A 19,966-nucleotide genomic window follows, 5' to 3' on the forward strand; every position below is an offset into this window, starting at 1 on the left:
CCAAGCCAACTGAGTTGCGGTCAAAGAGGAAATTCTCTAGTAACTTTGCTGTTCTATATTGGTTGGCTTGTTTTTCTTTCTGCTCAAGTATCCTTAAGCCCTTGTATTCATGAGAATCCTTGGGAGAATCCTCATTCTTCCTCTCTCCTCTCCTCCTTGCCCCTGTTTTATTAATTCATTTGTCAAACCCCAGGGATTGATCTATAGCATGCCTGCACCCATTCTCCCTTCCCTCCCATTTGTGTGAGTTTCAGAACAGTATTGTCTTCCATGGCACCATACTGGGGCTCCCAGAACAGTTATTCTTTTCTGAGAAAAGGTTGTGTCTTGAGAGACCTTGGAGGGGAAACAAAAAACTTGGTTTGTTTACAAGAAACCACCAAATACTCCTTTTTTTTTTTTTTTTGAGCAGGGAGTGGGGGAGGCTTCTCTTTAAATATTAAAATAAAAATAAGGATTTGTACATGGATGCTACTAGCTCAGAGATGGAAGTCCCTGCCAGAGAGGAATGGCAAATTAAACTGTTGGACTATCCTGAAATGACAAAACTGACTGGAAAGCTCAGGAACCAAGAAGACCAAAACTTTTAACAAAGGATGGGGAAAAAATTATAATTTATCTCGGAGACCACTGTAAGCAGATGAAAACATTGGCAGGGGTTGCAATAACGCTTGCAATGTAGCAAGTACTTGGGAGACAATGGAGTTACATAAAATAGATGCAGTAGAAATGGTTTAAAAATGGGAACCATGGAGGGGAGGGGAGAAGTCCAGAGATTTGGAGGAATCTGTAAATGTGGGTGTGTATGGTTGTATTGTTATAATTTTATGCTTGTAAAATCAAGTACAGCGGTACCTTGGGTTACATACGCTTCAGGTTACATACGCTTCAGGTTACAGACTCCGCTAACCCAAAAATAGTGCTTCAGGTTAAGAACTTTGCTTCAGGATAAGAACAGAAATCGTGCTCCGGCAGCAGCGGGAGACCCCATTAGCTAAAGTGGTGCCTCAGATTAAGAACAGTTTCAGGTTAAGAACGGACCTCCGGAATGAATTAAGTACTTAACCCGAGGTACCACTGTAATTCCCCCCAAATAAATAAATGAATGAATAAGGATTTGTCGGCCCTGTTTCTTTCTTTTCGAGCGACTAATTCCCCTCTCCCTTTCTCTCTTTGAAGGTGTCAGTACGGTTGGCAGGGTCAGTACTGTGACAAGTGCATTCCTCACCCAGGCTGTGTCCATGGAACTTGCAATGAACCGTGGCAATGCCTCTGCGAAACCAACTGGGGTGGCCAGTTCTGCAATAAAGGTACACTCTTGAGGCGGCTTTGAAATGCTAGTTAAACATGATGGAGGTTGAGGGAGGCGGCGAAGGGGGGGGGGGCTGCAGGTCAAGGATGCACCGCCGGGGGGGGGGGAACCCCTCTCCTTTTGTAACGCTGGCCTCTGGCTTGGTTGTGGGGCGGCAGTCGAAGCGCTCCGCAAACCCTCACCCGGAAGGCAGTTCCTTTCTCATTTTTCCGGACGGTCCCTTGCAGATCTCAACTATTGCGGAACTCACCCACCTTGCCTGAACGGGGGAACGTGCAGCAACACCGGACCGGACAAGTACCAGTGCTCCTGCCCAGAGGGTTACTCGGGACAGAACTGTGAAATCGGTAAGGATCTCTGCAATCGGCTGGTTTGACTGCTTTTGGGGGCAGCGCCCCCTGGGCTGTCCTAGAGAGATGGTCAGGAGAGAGCGAAAATCGGGAAGCAACCAGTAATGAGGACATCCTGGGGACAGAATTGTTGCATCTGACCAATTTTGTTTTGGAGAGAGGGAGAATAGGTTGGAGTTACAGCTGGCACACATAGTTCTGCTGTTGAGCTGTGGTCCTCCCTGAGTTCAGGTCTTTGGTTCTGCCAATGATATCTGGCATGTACGAGTTAACTTTGCTCAAGAAAGGTTTACATTGTGACTCGTGGGCATCCCTAAAGTGTCCTGTCTGGGTATGTTTTATCTCTGTTTAGTAGGGGATAATACAGTTGCCAATAGGGACACGGGTGGCGCTGTGAGTTAAACCACAGAGCCTAGGGCTTGCCAATCAGAAGGTCGGTGGTTTGAATCCCCGCGATGGGGTGAGCTCCCATCGCTCGGTCCCAGCTCCTGCCAACCTAGCAGTTCGAAAGCACACCAGTTCAAGTAGATAAATAGGTACCGCTCCAGCGGGAAGGTAAACGGCGTTTCCGTGCACTGCTCTGGTTCACCAGAAGTGGCTTAGTCATGCTGGCCACATGACCCTGAAGCTGTACGCCGGATCCCTCGGCCAATAAAGCGAGATGAGCGCTGCAACCCCAGAGTCGGTCACAACTGGACCTAATGTTCAAGGGTCCCTTTACCTTTACCTTTACCTTTAATACAGTCGCCATGAGATGAGGCAACTCTGCCTTAAGCAAGTATGAGCTATTTGCTTGGAAAGGGAGACAGCAGCCGGCAGATGGCTCAGCCCTTAAATAGATGCTTTCCCCATCTAAACCTAGCCGCTGTCGGGAGTTTTAGGCACTGTGTTCCCCACCGGCTCAGAGCCCAAGAGATGGAGGGGACAGGGAAAGTAGGACAGGTGATTTTTGAAAAAATGAGGTTGTCCGTGTCACCGGCATTGGCCAAGCTGAAGAGGATTCTGTTCTTGCTGCAGCGGAACACGCCTGCCTTTCGGATCCTTGCCACAACGGAGGAAGCTGCCTCGAAACCTCGACGGGATTTGAGTGTGTCTGTGCTCCAGGCTGGGGGGCACCAACCTGCACACTCAGTAAGTGGACAAGAATTTCCCAGCTTAGCAAAAGCTTCGAAGCTTGCTGAACCCAAACTGCCGTGCTGGCTTTTCTCAGTGGTTTCTAATGGTCCGATGAAATTTCTGCCTGGGCTTGTAATACACTTCAGCTTTCTGCGCTCTCCTTGAAATTTACACGCTGGGCCTCCAGATCTTTGACAATTCCAGTTCGCTATCCCAAATGTCTTGCCCCTCGAATCTGGAAGTCTGAATGGTCCTTTGTGAACGTCCACAAATGGACATTTTACCTGGATAGCCTTGTCGGGCTAGTCGTCTCTCTCTCTGAGGGCAAGGGCAAAAATGGCTTGGCTGACATCTTTTCTCGAAAGTAGCGTTTCCCAAACTTGGGTCTCCAGCTGTTTTTGCACTTCAACTCCCATCATCCCTAGCTAGCAGGACCAGTGGTCAGGGATGATGGGAATTGTAGTCCCAAAACAACCGAAGACCCAAGTTTGGGAAATACTGCTTTAAAGGCTGCTCAGTTGTGAAAGTGCTGTCTGTCTGCGCATGAATGTATTTCAGATGATCAAAATGTGTAAGCATTGCCGGAGCTGCAACTGCAGGGTGGGTTGGGGAGGAGAATGAAAAGCGGGAGCCATGGTTTCATATTGGATAGGGCTAGGGAAACTTTTCCCCCTGCCTAAGTACTGCAGGCCCTTGTGGGTAATCTCCTTGGAGTTGGAACATCAGAAGTGGCTTGCTCTTCTGCATTCTCTACAGCGTTTGCCTCACTTTTCTGACTATAGCAATGGCTTTGGGCCTGTGCCTAGTGTGGCTGCCAGCCTGATGATGCTGAGACACGCATACTAAAGTGAAATCTCTCTCGGTAGATATCGACGACTGCTCTCCAAACCCCTGTGGCCATGGAGGGACCTGCCAGGATCTGGTCGATGGGTTTAAATGTATTTGCCCGCCTCAGTGGACTGGCAAAACGTGTCAGATTGGTAAGTATTGGACCGTAGATTTATGGAAGGGGAAATAAGGAATTGGAGAACTTGCTCCAGATTTAGGGACACCTGTCGCTGCGTGCTTCGTGCTGAGGAACGTTTGCGACCTTGACATTATTCAGGCTCAGCCCGTGCTTTTGAAGCCACTGGGGACGCTTCCGCCGGGAGTGGAATACCTGGGATCTTTTAAAGAATGACAGTGATCTCCGTCCCTTATTCTCTCTCTTTCAGCGCATGGGATTCTAATTGACATTATTAACTTTTTGCCGTAAATGGTATAAAGGGTAAATGGTATAACTGCCTGATCCAGTGTGTTTCAAATGCGTGATCTTGAGCATAGGAGACATGGGAGTCTCTGGGCTTCTTCTTGCCTTTCTGTGTCTAAATCGCAGCAATCTTCTCTATTGCTCTTCATAATAACCCTGATTTTATTATTTCTACCCTGCCCATCTGACTGGGTTGTCCCAGCCACTTTGGGTGGCTCTTGTATGGGGACAATGGGCAAATGTTTCTGTGTGGCATCAGTAGAGCCTCCCACGTTTTCTTTCCCTCATCTCGATAGTCCCCAAAGCAGCATCCGTGCAGAGAACCCAGTTCATGAACCTGGTCTTTCCATGACTGCAGTTTCCTCCTGTAAGCTGTTTTGGTGACTATGCTGGCCCCATGGCTTTGCTTCTCCATTCCCCCCAAAAGCTGCTATAACAGGAGACACTGGCTGTATGTCATTGGAGTGGATCCATAGCATAACACAACAAGATTGTGTTTGTTGAGAGCTGGGTGCATGTGCAAAGAAACTTGTGAAGAGCCTTAGCTGAATCTTGTACGAACCTTCTGATCGAGGACCATGTCCTCAGCTACCCGCCATCAACTTTTAGACTGCAGAGTCATTTCTGCAGCGATCCTTTGCCGCTCATGCGAGCCCCTATTATTTAATTTGGAAATGTCACACGTCTGGTGAAAGGGACCCCGATCCACAAAGGCTTACGCCACAAGTTTAGGTCACAGCTCAGGTTTAAGTTGCTCTCAAACTACAGTCGTACCTTGGAAGTTGAACGGAATCCATTCTGGAAGTTTGTTCGACTTCCAAACCTTTGGAAACCGAAGTGCGGCTTCTGATTGGCTGCAGGAAGCTCCTGCAGCCAATCAGAAGCCCCGTCAGATGTTTGGGTTCCAAAGAACGTTCGCAAACACTCACTTAGATGCTCGACCCATGAAGCGTTCGGGATCCAAGGTACGACTGTACTTCCCTGCCTTCCCTAGCCAGAAGTATCCTGGGAGCTGTAGTTTAAAGGTGCTGGGAATTGTAGCTCTCCTAACAACTCTCGGCACCCTTAACAAACTGCTGTTCTCAGGATTCTTTGGGGAGCAGGGGGAAGCCCTGACTCTTGAAGTTGGTGTAAGAGTGCTTTGAACGTAGGGTGTGGATCTGAAATAAGTAGTTTTAAGATTCCACAAGGCTCTTTGCTGCAGCAGAGCTTATCCGCCTGGAGACTTATCTTTGCAGGATCTGCTGTGATGAGTGTTCCTATGACTCCTGCTGACATTTCTTCTTCTTAAGACAGGGTGTCCTTTTGCTGCCTCTCCCACCTCTCCCCCCCCCCCACCTCCCTGTCAGCCTGGTGGGAAAGCGATTCTCGTCCCTCTGTTCACATTAACTCCTTCAGACTAGAGGAGGAGAGGGAGAATTTGCAGCTGCATTCCAAGCTGTGGATGATCTCATGAAGAATGAGCTGTCTGCATTCTTCATCCAACAGTATTAATCCCAATGACTGGGGATGATGCTCTGTTATTTTGAAACTCTCCAACTCCCATCCTTTCTTTCTCCCTCCCACCCTCTTTTTTCCCCCTTTGTATTTTTTTTAATTTAAAAAGTTGCTCTTAATTAAGGCCAAGGACTCCGTGATTGCCAGTGCCATAATTGGGAAAATAAAATCTGAAAGTCCCCCAGTACAGTGGTAACTTGGGTTACATACGCTTCAGGTTACAGACTCCGCTAACCCAGAAATAGCGCTTCAGGTTAAGAACTTTGCTTCAGGATGAGAACAGAAATTGTGCTCCGGCGGTGCGGCAGCAGCAGGAGACCCCATTAGCTAAAGTGGTGCTTCAGGTTAAGAACAGTTTCAGGTTAAGTACGGACCTCTGGAACGAATGAAGTACTTAACCCGAGGTACCACTGTACTATTGCCTCGCCTCCGTCTTTTTTTAATCCACTCCTGCGTGCATAAAAACGAGAAGGAACTGTTTTGTCTTCTAACGAACTGTGCTGTGAAAACGAGGGAGTGGTCTGTGTCTCTCCCTTTGACAGCACCCCCTTCTCTCTTCTCTTTTCAGATGCCAACGAATGTGAGGGCAAACCTTGTCTGAATGCCAATTCCTGCAGGAACTTGATTGGCAACTACTATTGCAACTGTGTCCCTGGCTGGACTGGCCAGAACTGTGATATAAGTAGGCATCTTTTCCTCCGTATGCTGATACGTAATGACCACTGCTTTTTTTGCTTGGGGTTCTGCGGGCAAGAGGTGACCTGTGTTCTGAGTTTTGAGGCTCAGCCATTGGCATTGCCAGCAAAGGCAAGGGTAGTCGTCGGCAGCCGATGTTTTTAGAAAGGGAGTAGTCCGTCTGGCATGAATAAGAGGCCCTTTTCTCAAACCCATTAGTCCACGACACCGGCTATATGCCGATAAGGCGGCTTGAAACAGTGATGTGAAGTTTTCCGCTTAGCTCCACTGTAAGAATGGCTCGGGGTTCCCACCCTTTATCCTGGCCTTATCCGGAGGAAAGCATCCAGGAAGCTGGACAAAGGGATTTATCTAGCCTAGAGTTTCGAAGCCCTCTTGAATTCTTTCTCGTGCCTTTCCTATGCGTGCTGCCTTTCTAAAGGCTCGCCTACTCCCATATGTGATTGATGCTATTTTCTGACTTGCAGATATTGACGACTGCATTGGACAATGTCAGAATGGAGGAACTTGCAGGGTAAGTTGCAGATTAGTTGCGGAGAGCAGTGGCTGCGAATTGCAGCAACGAGAACGCTGTTGGACTTGCCTCTTGCTTGCAGGCTCCCCATGGGCACCCACGGGTGGCCATTGCAAGAACAGGGTGCTGGGTGGGCCAGTAGCCTGAATCAGCAAGGCTTGTCTTAACGTAGTTAAATGGGAAGGGACCAAGTTTTAAGTCTTCCATTCACTCATTATGCAGGAGCATATTGATCTCATCAGGACTTGACTCTTGGTAGAAATGTATATGATTTGATCCAAGAAATGTATTGGGTTGCAATGTATGTTTTCAACAGAAATCAGTACTGCAGAATAGGGATCAGCCACATTCTATCGGTCTTGCATCTGATCCATGTTGCTTTTGAATGCGTTTGCCCAGAAACCCACCCCATTCCGCCTTCTGTGTTTAATCTGCTGGTCTTTGCACTTGAAAATCCTGGTTGAAAGTTCACCTTTAAAATACGCATTTCGAAATGAACAGGGTTTTTTTTTTTTCCCCTCTGTCGGAATGCACATTTTTAAAATGGTTTCTGAGCTGAGAACTACAGCAAAGAACAGCGACATGTGAAAATTGACAGATAACTTATTGTATGTTGAGATTGGGAGTTGCAGATTGGGCCGGTCTGAATCATGGATGTAGCCAGGATTTTTTTTGGGGGGGGGGGGCAGAACCTCAGTTAGCTGGATATTTTATTGATTTGTATTGATTTAGGTGGGGGCAGCTCCCCCCCCCCCGGGCTACGCCCATGGTCTGCATTGAAATGCATAGAAAGTCGGATTTCTTGAGCATTGCTATAGCAGTGAACCAATTCTAATATCATGGCACTGATTCCCCCCTGAATAAGCTTCTGGGACTTGAGGGCAAGGAGACAAGGAGGTTTAGCAATCTGATCCCTTGAAGGTTTTAAAACAAACATGACTGTGTATTTGAGACTCAACAGGCACAGTGTAGACCATGGGTAGGCAAACTAAGGCCCGGGGGCCAGATCCGGCCCAATCGCCTTCTAAATCCAGCCCGTGGACGATCCGGGAATCAGCGTGTTTTTACATGAGTAGAATGTGTCCTTTTAATTAAAATGCATCTCTGGGTTATTTGTGGGGCACAGGAATTCGTTCAATTCCCCCCCCCCCCCAATATAGTCCTGCCCCCCAGAAGGTCTGAGGGACAGTGGACCGGCCCCCTGCTGAAAAAGTTTGCTGACCCCTGGTGTAGACTCTCCAAAGGCTTACCCAGGGGTGTGGCCTTCCTTGCAGTGTCATAGGATGATCTCTTAAATTATTTTGCACCATGGCAAAGTGATTAACTATATTAATTGATATTGTCAAATCATTGTCCGTCCGTCCCCCCGCCCTTTGGAATACTGTGAATTACTATCTTCCGTTATTAATTTGCATTCCGCTTACCTGCCAGAATGGCATCATTTTCTTCCACCTTTCCTCCCCTTTTTATTCTCCCAACAATCTTGTGTGGTAGGCTAGGCTGAGAGGAGAGCAACTTTCTCATGGCCATCCACCGAGCCTCGTGGAGGGTCAAAGGAGGTGTAATGGGAATAGCCGTGTTTATTGCTCACATGCAAAGTGTGTGTCGGGGTGTGTGTGTGTGTGTGTGTGTGTGTGTGTGTGTGTTTTTAACATTAAGAGATGCACCAAGTTAGGGGACCAAAAATACCCCAGCTTTTTACCAAGATGAGATTGTTTGAGCTCCCTTTCCCCCCAGCGCCATTGAAAATCACATGAAATGGCCAGGGAGAAAAATGGCTAGAAGCCAGAGTACTAGGAGAATAGTTCTGGGGCAGGGGGTACATTTCCCCTTGCCCTTTTGTTGTAAAAATCAGTCGTCGTCCCCCTTTGCTTTATTTCTGAATGGGGCCGCTAACCTGGACCAATGTGCTTTGACTTGACTAATTCTGGGCTCAGTTCTGCAACCAATACTCTCATTCTGGACTCCAGCTGAGGATTGAAATCTAAATCCCCCCAGCAAATCTATGTCTCTATTCTGTACCCTATGCACATGTAAAAGAAAACCATTTTTTTGTGTGTGTAACCGTTGAATGCTTATGATGGGCCAAGCGAACTGTTTTGCTATTTTTTCTTTTTTTTATAAATATTTTTATTGAGTTTTACATAACCAATTTGAATTGAAACATCATCGTTTAGGATGAATCCTTTGATTTCCCTCTGCCCCTTCCATGGTTATCAACCTTTTTTCAACTGCCTCCCTTATTTTCTCCATTTAAAAACCCCCACAAATGACCCATTTTTACCATAGTTCTTTGTATATTACAAGCATTACTCAAATCCTGCCAAAGTTTTTAGTTGTTTACAGCGCTCTCTTAAGTACATTGTAAATTTTCCCCACTCCTCCTTAAAGTTCTTCTCTTCCTGGTTTCTGGTTTTCCTGGTCAGTTTCGCCATTTCGGCGTAGTCCACCATCTTCATCAGCCATTCGTCGCTGGTCGGAACTTTATCGTCTTTCCATCCCTCGGCCAGTGGTATCTGTGCTGCTGTCGTCGCGTACATAAATAGTTGTTTCTGCTCCTTCAGAATCTTGCGGACTGTTTTTCTTTATTGTCTTTCTGTGCCCTTTTTCAGGACTTGGTTAATGGTTATCGATGCTCCTGCCCACTTGGCTATGCAGGGGATCACTGTGAGAGAGACATCGATGAATGTGCAAGCAACCCTTGTTTGAATGGGGGCCACTGCCAAGATGAAATCAATGGATTCCAGTGTCTCTGCCCTGCCGGATTCTCTGGAAATGTCTGTCAGGTGAGGGCTGCTGAAACGCAAGCTCCAGATAAGAGCCCCAAAGCTTCGACCGCTGTCCTGAATACCTGTATTCACCAAGTAGCGCTATGGACCCTCTCCCTCTTTTTTTTTTAATAGCTGTGGGGCAGAGAAACCCAGGGCTCTGTAAAGTACACTGAAAATTTGCAGTGCATGGTTTCCCAAGTTATTACAAATCAGCCCAAATTATATAAATTTAATACAGTTTCCTAAAAGAATCAGGTTTCCCCACTCCTGTTGCAAACATATGTCGATTGCTTCCTCATTTACCGCTTCCTTCCTCTTTAATCTCCTCTTAATCCTTCTCTTGATGTTAGTCCATTCTCACAGTTGACATTTATAGTTTCCTATACAGCACCTCTGTTGTTTTTCATGAATATAAAATTCATTTCACGTGTGTACTCTTTCATAAACTTTCTCAGAACTGGTGTGTTGAGAAAGTTAATTGCCATTAAAAATTGCAGTAACTCTTGCATGCTAGACCTTTGCCCCCTCCTTGATAAACTTTTCGTTTTAGTGCAGTTGGCAATTGTTGTTTTGTATGCTGTACACAAGTGATCGGGGGCGACGGAATAATAATAATAATAATAATAATAATAATAATAATAATAATAATAAAAAGGTCAGATTCCGTAACCACTTCCTGCTTGCGGCTGTGTAATGATAATGAGCTCTTTGTCTTAAGGCGGCCTCTTTTTTCCCCCTGCCTCCCCTTTTCCTCCTAGTTGGACATAGATTATTGCGAGCCCAACCCTTGCCAGAACGGGGCGCAGTGCTTCAATTACGAGAACGACTACTTCTGCAGCAACTGCCCTGAAGATTACGAGGGAAAGAACTGCTCGCACCTCAAGGATCACTGCCGCTCGACTCCTTGCGAAGGTAGGCGTTGCATCTGGCCAGTCCACTACGTCACGGCCTGCTATTTTTCTGGGGAGGTTGGCGGAATGTGATGCTTTGTTCTTCAAAGGTCTTGAGTTCGATCCCTGACACTTTCCGTCAGGACTGGGAAAACGCCTTTTTTTGACATCCTGGAGAGAACGCCAACTGGCACCTACTGGGCAAATGGTCCGATACGGCAGAGGTGAGGAACCTTTGCCCCTTGGGTGTTTCCGCACTACAAATCCCATCAGCCAGTTTTCAAGGATGATGGGAGTTGTTGTCTAGCGCCACCTGGAAGGCCAAGGGTCCCCAACCCCCGCTATAAGGCAAGTTTGTGGGGAACCTCAGGTGGGCTGCCCTCTTGTAAGAATTTCACCTGGCTTGACTCTGTCCTTGATCTGTGATCATACCCTGCATTGTGGGTGTCCACCTGCAGCCACCAAGAGGTGTGGTTGGTGCTGTGGTCTATACCACTGAGCCTCTTAAGCTTTTGCCTATCAGAAGGTTGGTGGTTCGAATCCCCTTGACGGAGTGAGCTCCCGTTGCTCTGTCCCAGCTCCTGCCAGCCTAGTAGTTCGAATGCACGCCAGTTCAAGTAGATAAATAGGTACCACTGCGACAGGAAGGTGCTCTGGTTTCCGTCATGGTGTTTTGTGGACAAATGCTGGCTCTCTCGCCCTGAAAGCGAGATGAGCGCCACAACCCCATAGTCGCCATTGACCGGACTTAACCATCCAGGGGTCCATTACCTTTTCTTTCCTGCAGCCACCTTTTGGTATGTGGCCCCTGAAACACTGTCCACAAAGGATGGTGGCTTCAAAGACTCTTTTACAACTCTGTTTTAGGGCATCTTCTTTTAACTACCGTATTCCTAGCTCTGTCGTACAGAAGGTAAAAACTGCAGAGTGTTGGCTTTCGGGGTGTGTGTGTGTGTGTGTGGCAAGTAATAATTCTGCAGCACTATATGTCACCCTTCTTAGGCCAAGGCTTGTATGCGTGGCTCAGAATGGGACTTTCACGTGTGGCTCAGCTGTGTCATCATAGTGTACTGTGGTTCCTTGGTACGAGTCGCTGTGGCCCTGATGCTTTTGGGTACAGTGATACCTTGGGTTAAGAACTTAATTCGTTCTGTAGGTCCGTTCTTAACCTGAAACTGTTCTTAACCTGAAGCACCACTTTAGCTAATGGGGCCTCCCGCTGCCGCCGCACGATTTCTGTTCTCATCCTGAAGCAAAGTTCTTAACCCAAGGTACTATTTCTGGGTTAGCGGAGTCTGTAACCTGAAGCATCTGTAACTTGAGGTACCACTGTACTTGAAAAAGGCTTGCTTTAGACCTCAGGTGGCTAACCTCAGCCCCATCAATTTTTCCTAGACCTTTCAAGACCCCCACAAATTTTGGCAGCTCAGATGGGGGGGGGGAGTAAACACAGCTTGGGGGGTAAGTGGGGAAGTTTAAACCTCCCTGCATTGCCCACAGGACAAGACAACTGCGCCCCCCACCCCAATCATATTAATAATTTGAGTTGGGAGGAGGCAGGAGCTGATCTCTGCGGCTTAGCTGAGAGCGGCGGTTGCATATCAGTGTCTCCTATACTTGCACATGGGAGTGGGGCGCCCCCCGCCGCTGGGATGTGGCTCCCATTGGTGAAGAAATCTGGCCCCGCTGTTTTATAGGGCCTGCTTGTTTTAAGAGAAAGCACAAAGCCCTCGACCCGCAGGAGCCCGGGGACAGCGTGGGTCTTTCGAGAGCTCATGTTGGGTCCGTGTCTCCTTCCCCCTGCAGTCATTGACAGCTGCACGGTTGCCGTGGCGTCCAACAGCACCCCGGAAGGCGTCCGCTACATCTCTTCCAATGTCTGCGGTCCCCACGGGAAGTGCAAGAGCCAGGCGGGAGGCAAGTTCACTTGCGAATGCAGCAAAGGCTTCACCGGCACCTACTGCCATGAAAGTAAGTTTCTCCTCAGTCTGCTTTTGTGGTGAACCCGACTCTCCCTTTCTCCACAGCCACCTGTGTAAATGCCTTGAACGCCACAGCTTGTTTGGCCTTGGGAGCCAGGGGTTGGCTGCAGTCACCAAGGACACTTTTGGACTTTTGGTGCAATTTCGTTGCTTCCTCCTTGAGGGCCAGTTGATGCTAGTATTCCTTTGGCCTCAAGGAAGCTCGTTTTAAAGAGGCTCCTAGGTAGGGACGCGGGTGGCGCTGTGGGTTAAACCACAGAGCCTAAGACTTGAAGATCAGAAGGTTGGAGGTTCAAATCCCCGCGATGGGGTGAGCTCCCGTTGCTCGTTCCCTGCTCCTGCCAACCTAGCTGTTCGAAAGCATGTCAAAGTGCAAGTAGATAAATAGGTACCACTCTGGCGGGAAGATAAACGGCGTTTCCGTGCGCTGCTCTGGTTCGCCAGAAGCGGCTTAGTCATGCTGGCCACATGACCCGGAAGCTGTCTGCGGACAAATGCCGGCTCCCTAGACCAAGAAAGCGAGATGAGCGCCGCAACACTAGAGTCGGTCACGACTGGACCTAATGGCCAGGGGTCCCTTTACCTTTAGCCTTGAACGTGCACCTTGGGTTTATGGTTTTTAAAAAAAATAAATGCCAACTTTACAAACATACAAAAGGCCTCCGGCAGTAGATGGCAAATTTTACGCTGGGGGGTTTTATGAGCCATCTTAAAGGAATGTTTTCAAACCTTTTAAGGTATGGAGAGTTGGCTTGCTTTTTTTTTGGAGCCTTCTCCTTTCGCTTGTCTTTTTTTTTTTTTGCACTGGGTTGCAGTTTGGGTCCAGACGGAGCAAGCTCTGGGTTTAATGGTTAAGCCACCTCCTCCATCCAGCCCCAGTTTTCTAAACTTCCTCTTTTGTGCTTCATCTCTTTTAATTTTGTTGCAGACATCAACGATTGCGAGAGCAACCCGTGTAAGAATGGCGGCACGTGCATTGACGGCATCAATTCCTACAAATGCATTTGTAGCGATGGATGGGAAGGCACCTTCTGTGAAGCCAGTAAGCGGATCTTTGTTTCTCTACTGGAAGGCAGGTGGTTGAGGGATGGAGACTCTGTCGTTCTTCGTGTTGACGCTTTTCACATCCTCTGTCTGGACTGCAGTCCTGAAAAGATCATCTTAAGGAGCAATGGGTGTTTATTATGGGTGTTCTTAAAAGAAAGATGCTACCCTATTCATTCATTCATATTAATTTCATTTTGATACTGCTTTATATCTCAAAAGACTTTTACAACATAGTAAAACTTCAGAATAAAACATTGCTAATAATTTTTATTAGTTTTCAATTACAAGAATCCAATAATAGCCTCAGTATAACAATGCCAAATTACAACACAATTCCCAATATTAATCATTTAAATACCAAAGTTCATAATTTAGGTGGTCCCCACATGCTAGAATTGATGGTTTGATTTTTTCCTTTATTCCTGCGTTCCAAAATCTTACTGATTTCAGTCACAATAGTAATCCCTTATACAGCAGCTGCAATATTTATAACTTCCATTCATATTGACACATTTAATGATTTATAAGTCCACAATGATTTATAAGTCTACTTCACTTGAATAATAAAACATTGCTGAAGAAAGTCAAATATCAAGTATACACTCAAAGCAACCTACTTAACAGGAAACTAAAATATTATCTCAAAAGACTTCAAAATGAAACATTACAAAGGAGGTTAACTGCAGAATGCGCATTCAATACAGCAAAGTGAACCGAGAAAACCTTGAACATTGAAAGCATTTCTAAAACAGCATAATTAGCAAGAGAATTAAATGTTATCATGAGCAAAGAACGTATCTGCTGCTGTTGCTGCCAGTCCTGCCAATGGTGGTTCATGGCGGCTGTGGAAGCTCAGGCTCAGTGATCTGGGTCTGTACTAAGAGACAGCCAAAATGGTTGCTGGCCTCCTTAGCAGCCTCAGCTTTTGTAGCTGGAGTCAATCGGGGCGCTGCCGTCCCAGGCTAGGTGGAAAGAGGCCTGCCAGACAGGGAGCAGGCCTTCTAGAACTCGCAGCCAAGATGGCACCCTCTCCATCTCTGCCTGGATTTTGGTTCTTGATTTGGGTCAGCAGACAGCCAGCTTGCTGAGTTTCTGCTACATATGCAGCACCATAAGCTACAGAAGAGTTGCATTCCTCTTGGGCTTGCCAGTCGGAAGGTTGGCGGTTCGAATCCCCGCGACGGAGTGAGCTCCCGTTGCTCTGTCCCAGCTCCTGCCACAACCTAGCAGTTCAAAGGCATGCCAGTGCAAGTAGATAAATAGGTACGGCCGCAGCGGGAAGGTAAATGTTGTTTCTGTGCGCTCTGGTTTCCGTCACGGTGTTTGGTTACGCTAGAAGTGGTTTACTCATGTTAGCCAGAAAGTTGTCTATGGACAAACCCTCGGCCCAAAAGTGAGATGAGCGCCGCAACCCCATAGTTGTCTTTGACTGGACTTAACCATCCAGGGGTCCTTTACCTTTTAACATTACCTGTATTCCAGTGGTGATGCACAAACTCATCTTAGAATTGGCAAACCACACTTTTTCTTTAGTAAAAATCAAAACAGCTGGCTGTTCTGATCTAAATTCCTCCCCAAGTGGAAGAAAGTTTCTGTATGTCAGATTCCTTTTTCGACTCGACTAAATGTTTTGTGGGTTGCCAGTCTGCTTGCGTGTAACATTCTCAGCACAAGTTGCTTTCCTTGCCACAGTTCATGGAACCATTCAATCTACTTAAATGATCTGGCTGGCTCCTTTGACTCTGGGGTTAAGTGACTCTGGAGTTGCTTAAACTATATTTTTGCCTTGTTAAAACTGGAGAAGTTTTGAAAAGCTGAAAAAGATGTACGTTTAGGGATGACACACGTGATGAAACCTTGGCTTCCAGTAATTTGAGTTCAGAAGGGAATGGGTCACTTAAACTAGAGTGATCGTTTTGCCAGCCCAAGTACTGCTGAATAAAGGGCTTGAATGTTTTATATCCATGTATTTTCCTCTATAAAGACAGAACATCTCATTGCTCCTATCTTGGCATTGTAGAACAGCCTCCCCCAACTTTGTGCCTTCGAGATGTTGGGACTCCAATTCCCATCAGCCCCAGCCAGCATGGGCAGTGCTTGAGGACGATGGGTGTTGTAGTCCAACAATTTGAGTCCAAACATCCACCAGCCCTGGTTTATGAGGCTTCTGTCAGTAGAAACCTTTACTGTAAGGTTTTCTCTTGCTGTCATTTAGTTTTGAGATGATGACTAGCTTCTAATCCAAACACAGAGTTTCCCATCTCTGAAATATCTCCCTTTTCCTCTGTGCTGCTTCGAGAAGACAGAGGAGGGGCTGAACTGCTAGCCTTTGGCCTTGACACAGAATCATTATGTAATAAGGCCTCATTTGCTTTCAGCTTAACTGTTATATTTGTTCCGAGGGAGCCAGAATGGTGTGTGTTGGCAAGGGAAGTTGAAAGTGAGCGGTGAGGTATGGTGCAGAATAAACATGATAACGTCAGCGGTGGCATTAAGGCGCTTAATCCAGACTTTGGGATGGGAGGCCAAAAGGAGGGCTGCGACATGCCTGAGGATAAAAGCAAGCTCCTTTGCCACAACACTTCTTTTTCTCCCTTTAACTCCCCTCTCTTCCTTCCAGATATCAACGACTGCAGCAAAAACCCCTGCCACAATGGAGGAACTTGCCGAGACTTGGTGAACGATTTCTTCTGCGAGTGCAAAAATGGCTGGAAAGGGAAAACCTGCCACTCGCGTGAGTGTTTTTTTTTTGGGAGATACCCTAAATCGGTGCCACCACTAAAGTTCAGCGGTGCCTGGTTTGGCCCATGAATGGGGCTGGCTTATTATAGCCTCATTGGCCGATCGCTGCCGTGTGCCTTAAACTCGCTCACGGTGAAAAGGCAGCCTCTCCACTCGCTCCTGTGTCTCACTCCTCCCCTAATGGGGACAACAAACCACAACGCTTGGCTTACCTTGATGTCGGAACCTGAGATTGTGGTTTTGTTTCCCCCCCTTCCCCATAAACAAATTGTGATTAGCAAGCCAAGATGTGTACTTGGCTCGGCGATTGTGCTTCGTTGGGGAGAAGCAAACCACAATCTTGGGTTTGGGACATCGCGAGGAGCCAAGCTTTGTGGTTTGTTTCCTTGCGCCGGGAGGGGAGCGAAGCCGGAGTCATTGTTTACAGCAAGCCGTGGTTCGTGGCTGGCTGCGTTGTGCAACGAAGTGTCATTTTTCCTGTCCCCCAAAGTACATTGAGGGTTTTTTTTTAAAAAAAGGATCAGATCAGGAGCTCGAAACTAGATGCGTTATAGGCACACATGCCAAAGTTCTTCCTTAAGATTATTCTCTTTATTTCCCGGGTGCCAAACATGGACAGATAAACTGGGGGAATGTCAAAGCTCATGGTCTCTGTGCCTCCTGTCAATCAAACGGCCGTTCCCAAGAACCAGTTCTCGAATGCACGTACATGTAGTGAGATTGGCGTTCATGTTCTAAGACCATGAGCTGGAAAGGGTAAAAGAGTATTGGGAAATGGTACATAATGAATTGAAAAAAAGTTCAAAAGTACTTTCCCCCCCAAAATCCAGAGTCCTTTCTGTTGGGGATAATTCAGACTGAAATTCCCAGGTGTCAAAAAAGGCTATTTATGTATGCAACAACTGTGGCCTGTGTTTTGTTAGCCGAAAAATGGAAAATGAGCAAGGTCCCAACCAACGAAGAATGGCAACCTGACTGACAGAATATGCACAACTTGCAGATGTTTAGAGAAGATTGGAAAACGTTTATTGAATATAGGGAAAATACCGTATTTTTTGCTCTATAAGACTCACTTTTTCTCTCCTAAAAAGTAAGGGGAAATGTGTGTGCGTCTTATGGAGCGAATGCAGGCTGCGCAGCTATCCCAGAAGCCAGAACAGCAAGAGGGATTGCTGCTTTCACTGCGCAGCGATCCCTCTTGCTGTTCTGGCTCCTGAGATTCAGAATATTTTTTTTCTTGTTTTCCTCCTCCAAAAACTAGGTGCGTCTTGTGGTCTGGTGCGTCTTATAGAGTGAAAAATACGGTAATTGTGTACAGCTGAAAACGCTGGTAGCGTTGAGATAATTTCAACAGTGTAAATAAATTTTGATGGATGTAATAATGGAATACTGAATGGTATAGTTTCTGTAAAATATGCAGGGATTTATGATATGTAAAATGAACCATGGAAAGAGAAGAGGGGTAGTCATTGATATCTTAAGGATGTAAAAATGAGTACTTTAAATGGTAAAACAGAAAATTTAATAAAACATATATATAAAAGACCGTGAGCTTATAACTCTCAGGGAAACGGGTGAGCTGTTTCTGCAACGATTTCCCGGAGAGCCTGCCTGCCCTGAGCCCGTTCCATATACGGCTTGAGGGGGAGCGTGTTCGCTTCTAACTAATCCTGCTTTTCCATTTGCACGCCTGCAGGGGATAGTCAGTGTGACGAAGCCACATGCAACAACGGAGGGACCTGCTATGACGAGGGAGACGCCTTCAAGTGCATGTGTCCCGCAGGATGGGAAGGAGCCACCTGCAACATCGGTTAGTAAATAGTTGTGGGCTCTGCTCATCATAATGTATTTTGATGGGTAGGGGGACCTGCGGTCCTCTGGGTGTGACTGGACTCCCATTCTCTGTCCTGGCTGACCAGTGGCCATACTAGCTGGGGGCTGGCGGGTGTCGGGAGTTCAGCATCATTATTTCCTTGTAACATTTGTACACGGCCTCAGCCCAGTCTACCTGAAGGAGCGTCTCCACCCCCATTGTTCGGCCCGGACACTGAGGTCCAGCTCTGAGGGCCTTCTGGCGGTTCCCTCACTGTGAGAAGTGAGGTTACAGGGAACCAAGCAGAGGGCCTTCTCAGTGGTGGCACCCACCCTGTGGAACACCCTCCTATCAGAAGTCAAGGAAATAAACAACCATCTGACTTTTAGAAGACATTTGAAGGGAGCCATGTTTAGGGAAGTTTTTAATCTCTGATGTTTTACTGTATTTTTGATGTTTTGTTGCAAGCCGCCCAGGGTGGCTGGGGAAACCCAGCCAGATGGGCAGGGTGTAAATAATAAATAATAATTATTATTATTATTGTTATTATTATTATTATTATTATTATTATTATTATTATTATTAAATTTATTACGCCTCCCTTCTTCCGTACATCTCAGGGCAGTTCGCATTCAGAAGGCCAGAGGTTCAGCATCCCTGATTTAAAACCCTGTGCCGTTTTTGAGAACTTTGCCAGAAACCCTGTTTTGCTTCTTCATTTTCCAGCAAGGAACAGCAGCTGCCTCCCGAACCCTTGTCATAATGGCGGGACTTGTGTCGTCAGTGGAGATTCCTTCACGTGTGTGTGCAAAGAGGGCTTCGAAGGACCAACTTGCACTCAGAGTAAGCGCTTTCCCTCTCTCCCCCCCCTCTCTCATATACCCAAACTCTTTCTGAAGTGGCGGTGGCTGACAATGAGAAAACTGGCTCATCTCATTGCCCTCGGGGATTTGAGATTAAAACCAGAAGGGGGAAGCTGTTTGATGTGGGGCGTTCGCATCACCTGAATCATTGGGCTTTAATGACATTGTGGGACTGGAGCTTTGACCTGGGCCTGAGAAAGTTGCAAATGAAATAAGTGGAAACAGATGTTTTCGTGTTCACACTGCCGCTTCCCTTCAACCCACCCACCACCCTGGAAAAAAAACATTAACTCTGGTTCGTTCTCATCTGTTCCTTGGTTGCAGCAGCCTGGCCACTTTTGAATCTGTTGATGTTTCTTCCTGACAATACTTTGCAAAGAATCCTATGTGCATTTGTTTAGTGTGTGTGTTTTAGAAATTTAGTTCAAACCTGTTTTGGAAGGGGACACCTGTAGACAGTGCTTTTTTTCTGGGGGACACACATGCAGGGGTACACATACCCCTAAACATTTTGTGACTCTGTTTGGCCTCATTGAGGGGCAGTATTTCAATACGAGTAGGAAAATGAGAGTAAACTTTTTTAAAAAAGAAAAAAGAAAAAAAGCACTGCCTGTAGAAATCCAGAGTGCTAATTGTGCATCTTTGTCTCTTATCTCTTTGCAGACACCAACGATTGCAGTCCGCATCCATGGTAAGCAGATGGGCCTGAGACTGAATTGCACTTTTAAACCGTCAAATTCAGCATATTCTGTCAGCTTTTGGATCCAATCTTGTACAGAGGGAATTTCATTACTCTTCCATTTAGCCATGATAAGAACTCTTTAAAAGCTGCTTTTAAATGATCTAAAGGATGGAAGTTGAAGGCTGCCCATAGAAATAAATGGGGGGATCCATGATTTTAATGGAGCTGGGATTTGGCCTCAGTGTGTCTACTCCCACCCCCAGCACCCCAGAAACATCCCCAGTGGACACTGATCATTTTCATTGGACCCAGAAAAGGGGACCTCTTGGACAGGGGAACCAGGTGGGAGGAAAGGACTGGAAGCTTAAATACAGAAGCAGTCCGTGCTGCAACATTTTGTCGCAGGTCCCATTTGTGCAACCTGTGGGTTAAAGCCTCAGCG

General features: G+C 46.7%; 1 protein-coding gene across 1 annotated transcript in view; it reads left to right on the top strand.

The window, feature by feature from the left end:
• The window catches only part of JAG1 (jagged canonical Notch ligand 1), a 67,824-nt gene that overhangs the window by 36,303 nt on the left and 11,555 nt on the right, over positions 1 to 19,966 (top strand). The window contains exons 6-19 of the mRNA XM_079969704.1: positions 1,180 to 1,310; positions 1,540 to 1,659; positions 2,680 to 2,793; positions 3,645 to 3,758; positions 6,093 to 6,206; positions 6,688 to 6,734; positions 9,347 to 9,520; positions 10,264 to 10,417; positions 12,202 to 12,366; positions 13,306 to 13,419; positions 16,045 to 16,158; positions 17,863 to 17,976; positions 18,706 to 18,822; positions 19,506 to 19,533. Coding sequence (XP_079825830.1) covers positions 1,180 to 1,310; positions 1,540 to 1,659; positions 2,680 to 2,793; positions 3,645 to 3,758; positions 6,093 to 6,206; positions 6,688 to 6,734; positions 9,347 to 9,520; positions 10,264 to 10,417; positions 12,202 to 12,366; positions 13,306 to 13,419; positions 16,045 to 16,158; positions 17,863 to 17,976; positions 18,706 to 18,822; positions 19,506 to 19,533 — 1,620 coding nt within the window. The remainder of the gene's footprint in view (positions 1 to 1,179; positions 1,311 to 1,539; positions 1,660 to 2,679; positions 2,794 to 3,644; positions 3,759 to 6,092; positions 6,207 to 6,687; positions 6,735 to 9,346; positions 9,521 to 10,263; positions 10,418 to 12,201; positions 12,367 to 13,305; positions 13,420 to 16,044; positions 16,159 to 17,862; positions 17,977 to 18,705; positions 18,823 to 19,505; positions 19,534 to 19,966) is intronic.

Source organism: Podarcis cretensis, assembly GCF_951804945.1.
Source record: "Podarcis cretensis genome assembly, chromosome: 3".
Classification (NCBI taxonomy): Eukaryota; Metazoa; Chordata; class Lepidosauria; order Squamata; family Lacertidae; genus Podarcis; species Podarcis cretensis.